Source organism: Astyanax mexicanus, chromosome 18 (genome assembly GCF_023375975.1).
Source record: "Astyanax mexicanus isolate ESR-SI-001 chromosome 18, AstMex3_surface, whole genome shotgun sequence".
In the NCBI taxonomy this organism is placed as follows: Eukaryota; Metazoa; Chordata; class Actinopteri; order Characiformes; family Acestrorhamphidae; genus Astyanax; species Astyanax mexicanus.
The window spans coordinates 40,449,633-40,461,554 of record NC_064425.1 but is presented as its reverse complement, the minus strand read 5'-3'; the positions used below and the strand labels follow the sequence as shown (position 1 = coordinate 40,461,554).

At 35.7% G+C, this 11,922-nt stretch overlaps 1 protein-coding gene across 2 annotated transcripts; it reads right to left on the bottom strand.

Annotated features, from left to right (window-relative positions):
- Window positions 1-1,070: 1,070 nt before the first annotated feature.
- On the bottom strand, window positions 1,071-11,886 carry znf414 (zinc finger protein 414). Of its 2 annotated transcripts, XR_454399.4 has the most exons (8): window positions 11,735-11,886; window positions 11,206-11,307; window positions 9,843-9,953; window positions 9,394-9,499; window positions 8,312-8,859; window positions 4,635-4,711; window positions 2,705-2,851; window positions 1,071-1,580 (listed from the first exon to the last, which is right to left on the bottom strand). XR_454399.4 is itself a non-coding variant. In XM_007245073.4 (7 exons), the coding sequence occupies exons 2-7, from the start codon at window positions 11,210-11,212 to the stop codon at window positions 1,504-1,506; spliced, it is 996 nt and encodes a 331-aa protein (XP_007245135.3). In that variant the 5' UTR covers window positions 11,213-11,307; window positions 11,735-11,886; the 3' UTR covers window positions 1,074-1,503. The 2 variants fall into 2 exon arrangements, 1 of the variants encoding a protein (XP_007245135.3); XM_007245073.4 differs by lacking the exon at window positions 4,635-4,711 and having other exon boundaries at window positions 1,074-1,580.
- Between the last annotated feature and the right edge of the window lie 36 nt (window positions 11,887-11,922).

The following is an 11,922-nucleotide window of genomic DNA, read 5'->3' as shown; positions in this document are numbered from 1 at the left end:
CCGGATCATTTATACCAGAACAAAAAACCCGACTAAATACTTTTAATATCTAAATTAGTTAACCCTTTAAAATACTTACCAAGAAAAAAATATTGTTTTTTTTATTAAATACCCTAAAGGCTTTAAAATATACAAGCAAATATATAATAATAATAATAATAATAATAATAATAATAATAATAATAATAATAATAATAATAATATTATCATCATAATCATAATTATCATCATCATTAATATTATTATTTGTATTATTATTTGTTTGTATAATTTAAAACTTGCAGGGTTTTTAAATAAAAAATATTATTATTAATATTAATAATAAAAATAGTAGTAACAATAGTAATTATAACCTTATTATTGTTATATATTGTTATTGTTATAATAATAATAACAACAATAATAACAATAACTATGTACAACAATTATTATGTATTTGTTTGTATATTTTAAAACTTACTTTAAATATAGAATATTAAAAAACGTACATGGTCTTTAAATATAAAAATTATTATTATTAATATATTTAAAATTTAATGACCCTGTAAGTTTTAAAATATACAAATACATAATAATTATACATAGTTATACAGTTATCATTGTTGTTATTATTATTAACAACATTAATATTATTTTTATCATTATTATTACTATTGTTACTACTGTTTTATAATAGTAGCAACAATAGTAATAATAATAATAACATTAATAAAATAATAATAATAATAATAATAGTGTATGTTGTATATCATTACATAGGTTGATTCAATATCAAATCTCTGAAACTATAATATCATCAGGTTGCTTTGAATAGATTTTTTTCTTAATAAAAATAAAAATTTAAGCAACTTATCATGCACAAAGTGCTTTTTATATTTACTCAGGTTATATCTTTCTTTAAAATGTGTCTGTTAATCTACAAAATGTAAATAAAAAATGATAATAAAATAAATAAATAAATCTGTAGGTGTCAAATACTTTCACAGCACTGTACGTTGCTGAAGAGTCATTTTGTGCTATTTTTTACATTTATTTTTTGATTATGAAAATACAATACAAAGAAATAAAGACACAATGATTACACTGACATTAATGCACATATTAACTGAAAAACTGCTACATGCCAGAATATCTGCTTATAATGCAAAAACTGTTGTTAAAAAGATATTACTGTATTACACTAATACATATTAATGAACAATATACTTATTAATCATACCTGCAGTTACAAATGCATCAGTTTTACTAAAAAGAATAGGTTTAATATGAACTAACAGCAATTAGTGTACAAATGTTTCTGCTATAACAATTAACACAAACTGTAAATACAGGTCTTTAATATTTCACAAGCTTTAAACGGCACTGAGCTGCTAGCTCTCTATAAACAGCATGCAGTCAAGTGTGGCTTTTCCACAATCACACTGTACACTAAGACAGATCTGAGTTAAGACATCACACAAGTGCCCAGGCTGTAAATGACTTATTTCAGGACTGAAGGTAGAGTTAGAGCTGTGTGTAACTGGAGTTTTCTGAGTCTGACTGGTTTTTAGTCATCTGTAAATGTGAGTTGACCACTGCGTCTGTAAGAGAACACAAACACAAGTTTCCAGGTTATTAATAAACACAGAAATCATTTACACAAACATGCAGGGAAAACAGAAAGAAACAGAAGTAAACATTATGTGCTTAAATTTAATAAAATAACAAAAAAATACAAAGCTTGATTACTTTTGGTCTTTATCACAACCCCTTTAACAGTCCAATGTTACGTTAATAAGGTCCTGCAGCCAGTGGCCCTACCTTTTATAAACGCACATACTGGTACACTATTCCTACAAGACAATGCTCGTCCACATAGTGCTGCTGCCGTCTCAAGAGACACAGACACTATGTCATGGCCAGCTGCATTACCAGACCTTTCTCTGATGCTGTTGGACATGCTACCAAGATTCTATCCATCTGCAGAAACTGCTTGAAAATTTGAGCTGCATGGAATGGATTATCTCAGGATTTAATATCAGTACAGCAGTGTTTTTTTATGTTGTATTATTTAATAGCTGTATTGTTTATGCATCAGTTATTTTTGTACTTTCTATATTTTGTGTTTCACTGCTGTTAAATTTTCCTACAAGTATTAAAAAATTAATAATACAAGTATTAGCAATAATTTTTAAATAGTAAAACTTATTAAATGAAAAGTTATTAGCAGTTATTAACAGTTACTGTTGCATTTAATTGTTGCATTTCCTTTTACTTTCATATTACAACCAAAATACTCTGTGAAGCATTTAGGTGTCTCTTATCTGTCATGTCCAATGGATACTTTTGGCAGTGTAGGCAGTGTGCCAGTCCTGCTGGAAAATGAAATCCGCATCTGCATAAAAGTTGTCGGACTTTCATTTCTTAAAGTAAAAAACGTTTATGGGGGTGTGGCTTTCATTTTCCAGCAGGATTTATCACACTGCCCACACTGCCAAAAGTACCAATTGGTCTTATATAATATTCTAATTTTCTGAGACACTGATTTTTGGGACTTCATTGCTTAAAATACATCACATTGTGTGTATCTATATAATATCAATTTTAAGTTTTACATTTTGAACTGAATTACTAAAATTAAGTAACTTTTCAATGATTTTCAAATATTTTGACATGCAATAGTATATATACAGCACATATATAGTCATGTGTTGTATATAGTCACCGTTGTCTGTGTTTGGTTTTGGGCTCTTGTGCTGGCTCTCAATGTGTGTAGTCATCTCCTTGCGGTCGGGGGTGCAGTGGCCGCACTGTAAGCAGCTGTAGCGCCCCCTGGTGTGCTCCCATAGGATTCGGCAGCTGAAGGACTGACCTGTGAGGGACAGTTCAGAGCAGAGGAACATTACAGACAAACACAACTGACCAGTTTAACCAGTTTAACAGTGTAACTCAACCAGCCAGAGTGATGCACACACACACACACACATCCTCAGAGAGGACAATAAATCAATCACATCATAAGACATGGCAAAAACCATGGGAACCGATAGGAGTTGTATACCTGTCCCATGACTTTTGGCATGCCATGGTATAATCTGTTAGTAAAGCCCTCAAGCTGATGTACACCAAGCAGACCGGTCTATTAGGTACACTTACCACCACCATGTATCGCCAGGCTTTGGCCAATTTATCAGAAACACCATATGCAAATTCACTGATCATTAAAACCATTAAAACCACCTGCCTTCCACCACCATCCTTAAAGTACTGTAAGTTGTGAAGGGGTAAATCATTGGCTAGAATATCACAATTTGATTCAGTGCATCAACAAAAAAAAACACAGTCTCTAATTTTACACCAGCAAGCTGAAGCTACAAAGAAATAGATGTTTCTGATAAAGTGGCCAGCAAGCATACAGTAATATAAAAAATTAAGGACTCACCAGGACAACCTCTTGTCTTTTGAGTCATATTTAAACATAGATTCTAACATTGTTCAAATGAAAAACAAATGTTCATTTGATAAATATATAAAAGACAAATGTTTTTATAAAATGTCCTAATATTTATACCTGACAGTATACACCCACAAAATAAAATGGATTTTATTGGGATTATATGTGATAGAGTGCTGTAGTCACATATATAAAGTACATAGAGAAGTTTATTTGCACCTTATATCCAAATCTTTAGGGAGTTTTATCACCTGTGATGAATAAATGATTCTGCACCCAAGACTGATGCTGGGCTCATCTGGGGGATGAAATATACTTTTCTCTGAGCTGTGGATCGATTGCACAATTTGTCCATTCGTTCGTCTCTTTTCTGAGTGAATAATTACTGTTTGCTGTTTTTCTATTTTATGCGAATAAAACAGTGAGGAGCAGCAGCAGGAGCTCCTCAGAAAAGGTGTTCTCATTTTTCTCCAGGCAGGACAGAGTGTTTGACAGAGGTCATCTACTATTACTCCAGTGTGTTAACCTGTTATGATAAGCTGTATCTGCTTCTTTGGTGGTGCTGTTGTACACATCACTCCACAGCACCTCTAGCAGTACTGCAAACCTACCAAGACATGGCCGCGCACCTAAACAAAAAAAGGTCCACAGAATCTGTCCACAGGACAACTATTAATCATGTACTCCACAAATCTGGCCTTTAGAGAAGAGTAGTGTGGATTTCTGTGGATCTCTGCAGCTCCTCCAGAGTGACCATGGGCTTCTTGGCTGCTTCTCTATTTAGTGCTCTCCATGCCTGGTCTGTAATATCAGGTGGACGGTCATGTTTTGGTAGGTTTGCAGTTGTACCATTCTCCTTTCATTTTTGGATGATTGATTGAACAGTGCTCGTTTTTTTTCGCATGCCTACCACATAAAATCCCATTCAAATACATTTAAGTGTGTGGGTGTAAAATATAAAAATGTGGAAAAATTCAAAGTTCGCAGTATCTAGAATAAAATGTACCGCTATATGAACTGAGATTCACAAGCACATGACTGGACTAGTAAAGCACACCCAAAGGAAACAGTGTACAGCATAGTTAGAGGGAGCGGGGACAGGTAAGGAGGCAGCAGCAGCAAATTTGCGGAAACATCTGATTAGATTTGATTGGATCTTTCCATCCGGCAGTGTGAGTGTGTGGATTTTGCTGTGCCTCACCTGGACTTTCTCTCTACTTAAAGCCTGAGCCTGACTCGGAGGAGAGTTCCATCTGTGCAAAATGGGCGCGGGCGGGTCTGCCAGGACAGTGCAACATGACAAAACACAGTGAACTCAGAATCGTGAAGACTTTCCCTTCAGGACTAGGGTCAGTTTACTCTTAATGGGCACACACACACATTCATGATAAGAGCTGAAGTGAGCTAAGGCATTGGTTACCAACCCTGGTCCTGGAGAAACATCTTGCCCCATGCACATTTTAGTGTATACCCTGAACACAACACACCTGATCCAGGTACAATGTTCATAAGAATCACATGATCATTTAAACACACTATAAGAAACTGCAGAACATGTAGGAGGTGTTCTATTATGCTCTATAATGCTTATAGGACCAACAGACTGCCTGGCAGATTGCAATACACTACAGGAAGCATGGGGCAAACTATAATGCTCATAAGACCCACATGTTCAATCTGACAGACTGTAATACACTACAGAAAGTGTAGGGCTCACTCTGTAATGCTCTATAACGCTAATAAGACCCAAACACTCATTCTGACAGACTATAATACACTACAGAAGGTGTAGGGGATGCTCAGTAATGCTCTCTAATGCTTATAAGACCCACCCGCTCCTTCTGACAGACCATAATAGACTACAGGACGTGTAAGTGACATGACTTTAAGACTTTAAGACACTACAGAAAGTGTAGAAGGTACTCTATAATGCTTTATAATGCTTCTAAAACCCACACGTTAATTCTGATAGACTGTAATACACTTCAAGGAGAGTAGGTGATGCTCTGTAATGCTCTATAATGTTCATAAGACCCACAAGTTCATTCTGACAGTCTGTAATACGCTACCGAACGAGTAGGGGATACTCTATAGTGCTCATAAAACTCACACGCTCATTCTGATAGACTGTAATACATTACAGAAAATTCTGACAGATTGTAATACACTACAGGGAGTGTAGGGGATGCTCTATAATGTGTTATAAAGCTTATTAGACCCATACGCTCATTCTGACAGTCTGTAATACATTACAGGAAGTGTATGTGGCACTCTGTAATGCTCTATGATGCTTCTAAGACCCACATGCTCATTCTGACAGACTGTAATACACTTCAGGAAGCATAGGGGGCATTCTTTAATGCTCTTTAATGCTAATAAGACCCACATGTTTATTCTGATAGACTGTAATACACTTCAGGGAGTGTAGGGGATGCTCTGTAATGCTCTATAATGCTCATAAGACCCACATGCTCATTCTGACAGACTGTAATACACTTCAGGAAGCATAGGGGGCATTCTTTAATGCTCTTTAATGCTAATAAGACCCACATGTTTATTCTGATAGACTGTAATACACTTCAGGGAGTGTAGGGGATGCTCTGTAATGCTCTATAATGCTCATAAGACCCACATGTTCATTCTGACAGACTGTAATGCATTACAGGGAGTGTAGGGGGCACTCTATAATGCTCATAAGACCCACAAGATCATTGTGACAAACTTATACACTACAGGAAGCATATGGGGTGCGTTATAATCTTCATATGATCCACACAATCATTCTGACAGACTGCAATACACTACAGGGGGTGCAGGGAGCACTCTACAATGTTCTATAATGCTCTATAATGCTTGTAAGGCCCACACGTTCATTCTGACAGACTGTAATACACTACAGGGACTCTGGGGGTGCTCTATAACAACCATAAGATCCACACGCTCATTCTAACAGACTATAATACACTACAGAAGAGTAGCGGGCACTATATAATTGCTCATACACACTTTCTGACAGATTGTAATATATTACAGGAAGAGTTGGGAGCACTTTATAATTTTTATTTAACCCATACACACTTTCTAACACATTATAATATGCTATAGGAAGCATATAATGTTATTATAACAGTAGCTGATATGTGCTGTCATGAATCAGGCGTGCTTAGAAGCAAGTACATCACCAACCTACAGGACCAGAGCTGCTGTATACAGCATTATGAGTTATACTGGGACACCTGGTTTAAAATAGGGCCCGACTGATTGATAGGTTCGGCTAAAACTAAGGTCCAGATTAAAGAACAAGTGTTATATAATATTTTATATGCATCCAAGACTGAAATATATTACTATATCATAAGAAAAGTGAGGGACAAATAAATAAAACAAAAACAACTCAGAAGTGTTTAATTTGTTTTTTGGAGTTTCTGATGTTTATTCAAGAATTCAAGAAACAACAAATGAGAAACAACTGAAAACTAATAAAATCATACCACATTATAGTAAAGTCACATGAGTCAGTAAAGCACCATTTAATTTAAATAGATTTTTTAATTTATTTTTTGGCCATGGTAAAATTTTGTATGGGCTTATTCTACAATAGCAATAGCAATCATTATTTTAAGAACCTTAAGCACCTTATAAGGCAAATCTCTGCATAATTAGTTGGTTAGAATGTAAACAAACGGAGTGTTTTGGTGTGAAACAGTTTTAATAATAGTTTTACGAGGATTTTGAAAAGGTTCTGGCTGTAATGCAGACTGCAGTAAAGGAAACTGGTTTACTGGTTTGATACGAGCTCTAGGTCTTGTCTGTGAAGGATAATGAAATATATCGATAATATATTGACATAACCTAAATAATTTTGGCTGACCTTGACACCATTGTGTTTCCTTGCGCGTTTTCTTTATATAAAACACCCTCTACGTAACAATGTAACCATGTGTGAGTAAATGTATCATATACAAAATTTCTGCACTATAAGGTTCACCTAAAATCCTTAACTTGTCCTAGAAATCGTCAGTACACTTTATGATCTGGTATGAATTCTACCAGTCAGGTATTAAGGAGTAGTAAAGCCACTCTACTGAAGTACAGCATAATACAGGAGTTTCTGTGAAGTTAATGCAACCGAGCACTAAGGCTGGAACAGTATTAGCATAAGCTACTAATCGCACTAGCTATTTCGCAGTTCAATGGTGAGTATTATCAGCCTGTAGCCTGCTGCTAAATTAGGCTAGCTCTTTCACTGTTCAGAGGTGGGCATTGTCAGACTTTATTCTGCGCGTTTATTGTGTTAAAACAAGCTACGCGTGACGAACCGCTAACTAATATCGCTCTGGCTTACCTGAACACTCAAGGATCCTCTGTGTAGTGGTCTCAGGCTGCTAGCAGCTAATGCTCCAGCCTTAGAGCTGGAGAAATGTTAAAATCTAAGTTTACTGTAAATAAACGGAAGCTCTTTAAAAGAAAGTTAAGATTTACAGTTTTGTTTACTTAGCTTAGCTTTACCTAACTTAGTTAATCTACCCCACCACCACACAGTATCACTTAATGCATTATAATCCAGTGCAAAAAATATGGTAATCTTGTAAAGTTATTGTGACAGCCCTGAATGCGTCATTATCTCAAAAATGGTAAATATTAATTGGATAACAATACAGTTTATTATGTTTAACCATAATAAATATATAGAGCTATGTTGCTGTTGCAGTCATGTTGATTGTTTCACACCAAACACACTCAGGATGAATTTAAATCTCCAAAACTGTAAAATTTGGGTGGAACTGCCCTTTAAAACCTGTATCTGTATTCTATCAGTCAGGCCCCAGTTTAAAACCACTCTCTCTGCCGTCTCACAGCCCTGTGAAGCTCATTCACCTTGGTTCTTCCTCCAGACTGCGTTGGATCCAGGTGGAGAAGCTGGCAGGACAGGCTGGCCCATTCTGGGGGGCCACTGGTTCTGCTGCTCCGGCTGGGACAGGTCCGGCAGGGGGGGTGGGGGTATTGGAGACAGACTGGGTGGGAAAGGGCTGTAGGGGCCCTCTAGTTGACCCGAAACACTCTGGGGTAGATTTGGCTCCAGAGAAGCCATGGACTCTGACAGAGGCCTGGAGGAGGCGGGGTCTAGTGAAGCACCGTTGGTTGGAGGTTGCTGGACATGCTGATTGGGGTGGACTAATGCTGCTGAATTTGGCATCAGTGTGGGCAGAGCCTGCATCTGCATCTCCATCTGCTCAGGCTGACCTGGGGCCTGTAGGGGGCCAGAGAGCTCCATATCCATTGGGGCTAGTGGGACACCAGAGGGACCCATGTCAGGACCTGCTCCAGGCTCTAACTTCGCAGCCTTCTTGGCCACTTTAGCACACGTCTGCAGGTGTTTAAGGAGGGTGCGGTACGAGCGTAGCTTTGCCCGACAGCTTTCACATCTGAAATAAAACAAAGAGCAGCATTATTTAACAATTTCCCATTAAAATAGCAGTTTCAGACTCAAACTGTCACACCACTGACTCTATAAGTCCCATTCTGAGTCAGACTGCTGCTAGAACATTACTCAAATAGAGCTATTCACTGTATACTAAATCTACCTCTTTACAACTCAAACACATGAAGAGGCAAGAAATTCAAGTAATTAACTCTTTTACCAAAGTTTCGACCAGCATTTTGACTGGTAACCAGTCTTTGGACAAATGTTTCCATTTTGATTGATATCAGTTTCGGCCCAAACTGTGGATTTCAGTGCATTCCTAACTAGCAGATCTATTAGAGGTCAAACACCTCCATGCAGTTTGAGGAGTGCTGCTGATCATCCAAAAATGTAGTGAGCTGATAAAAATGCTAAGTTAGTGTTAGCTAGCCTTGTTGCTCCAGTGTAGAACACTTTAAACATTTAACATCCCTGATGCAAATCTTAAATATCCATGTAAGCAGCTTTTATAGATCAGAAATCTATCAGGACTCACAGAAAGAAGCAATTGGGCTTATGGTGATGCCTCATATGATCCATCAGCTGCTGCATGCTGGAGAAGGTGGCTTCACAGCCAATTGTGGAGCACAGGAAGGACTTCCCTGAGAGAAAAGAAGAGAGAAAATAAAAAAGTGAGTGATCGCTGCCACAAGAACTGCATAAACTACAGTGACTAATGTCCTTAAAAACAATGACAAGGGCCGGGCAATATAAATATCAACATATTCAAAATTACTTTATACAAGATCTAAAAAATGAGTACACCCTAATATTACCATCTCTGTGAGATTTAATAGCAATAAAGATTGAGCATTGGATATTTGTGTGGTCCACAATCATTATCTCAAAAGTCTTCTAAGCTTTGTGAACCTTAGATGCAGAACATCTGCAGTTAGTGACATTAAACTGAAATGTTTAAAATCCTGAATAAATAAAGGAGCGTACCAGGAAGAGACTGCGCAGGGATCCGATGGTGATCCTGCAGGTGACTGGCGAGCGCTTCAGGCTTAGTGTAGGTCCGCCTGCAGCCATACAGCGAACAGGGCAGATGGCAGCCTGTAGTCAAAAGGAAATATATAATAAAAGAGATATATACATATACATAAGAAGATTGCAGAAGAGTTTCATATATATATATATATATATATATATATATATATATATATATAACTTTAGAAATAGATTAAACAATTAGTTGCCTTACATTTTAGTTTTTAACCAACTGTATGCAAACAATAGAATGAAAGGCATCTACTAAGTAATTTTTAACATTTTTGTTGGTTTCACATTTATTTATCTAATTGGTCCTTACATGGACTGTTCCTCTTATAAATAAGTAACAGGTTATGGTTTGGGCTTCCAGAATAACATATTAAAATTGTCATCATATCTCTTTTTAAGTTCAAAGTTCTTTTTTATATGTTGCACAATAAATACAAAATGAGTTACTAATATATACATTTATATATATATATATATATATATATATATATATATATATACATATATATATATATATATACATATAAATTTATAGATTAGTAACTAATTTCAAAATGTAAAACCATTTTATATAGATGTTTTACACACAGAATGTATTACAGACATAGTGATCTATTTTAAGCATTTCTTTAATTGTTAATGATTATGGCTTACAGCTAGGGGTGGGCAATATTATATCGTATACAATATATCGTGACACAGAATTATCGTGATATTAAAAATCCACATCGTGATAATAGGTAATAGGGCTGTTCTGTCTTAAAAGTAGTCTATTATTTACTGTGAAGCTTTAAGTGTATTTATTGTATAATTGTTTTCGTTTGCAGTTTATATGCATGCACTAAATATGGTTTGGAGAGCCACGACCATCTGCTGGTGTTGATCCACTGTGTTTTATTATCGAGTCTAAAGTCAGTGCAGTGTTTTTCCGGAAAATCTTAAAGCACTTCACACACACACTTCCAAAAGTACCAATCCGTTTTATATAAAATACTAATTTTCTAAGATACTTATTATATATATATATATATATATATATATATATATATATATACATATATATACACATATACATATATATATATATATATATACATATATACACATATATACACACACATATATATATATATATATATATATATATATATATATATATATATATATATGCACATATATATACACACATATACATATATATATATACAGAGAGACAGAGAGAGATTTGCAGAAATTTAGCTACAAAACTTCAAAATCCAAATCAGATCTAAGACACTGGTAGAGTATATTAATAAATATATCATACCCTGCATGGTGGATCAGCTTTCAGTGCAGGATAGAAATGAGATTCTGGGCTTTAGATGCAGAACTCCTGCAGACCAGCTGATTCTCGACTTTTTAATACAGACTATAGGAGAGAAACACAGAAACAAACAGTAATAATAATAAAACTGTTAGTAGCTTAACATAAACATTTAACTAGTCCGTTAACATCAGTTTATTATTACAGTGTGGATAAAACAAATAAGCTACCAGGCTAATAGCTATTCTGTAGCGTATATAGCGCGCGGACTGTCATTTTATTAAGAACTATGAATAAACAGTTAGTAAAACTCATAATAATAAATGCCATAATGTTGTTTTAGGTAGAAATCCTAATTTAATGGCAGCAGCTGCTACCAATACAGCTATTTAACTAACGCTAGCTATGTTGGCTAAGCTAACGTTAGCTAAAGCTTACTAACAAAGACTGAGCCATAGCTGTCTTTGCTAATTGTGCGGGTATTTAGCGCCTCAAATAGACTTAGCACGGAATATATCACACGTTTACTTACTGGAGATGTGGGAGAAGTTAATGCAAAATTAATAAAAGTGTTTAAAACATGAAAAATAAAACATAACTAACACTCACACCACACACACACACACACTGCTGTCTCTCAGTGTTTATTCCTTCCGCCCCCTTCAGACAACTGCGCAGCAGGGTTGCCAGATAGAGCCGCCCGATTCCCCCTGCAGAAGA

Excerpts from the sequence above, each read along its gene's own strand:
- znf414 (XM_007245073.4), bottom strand. Across the intron at positions 9,500-9,842 it reads CCCTGCGCAGTCTCTTCCTG|GGAAGTCCTTCCTGTGCTCC; the intron begins GTACGCTCCTTT and ends CTTTTCTCTCAG. Across the intron at positions 1,581-2,704 it reads AAAACCAAACACAGACAACG|ACGCAGTGGTCAACTCACAT; the intron begins GTGACTATATAC and ends GTTCTCTTACAG.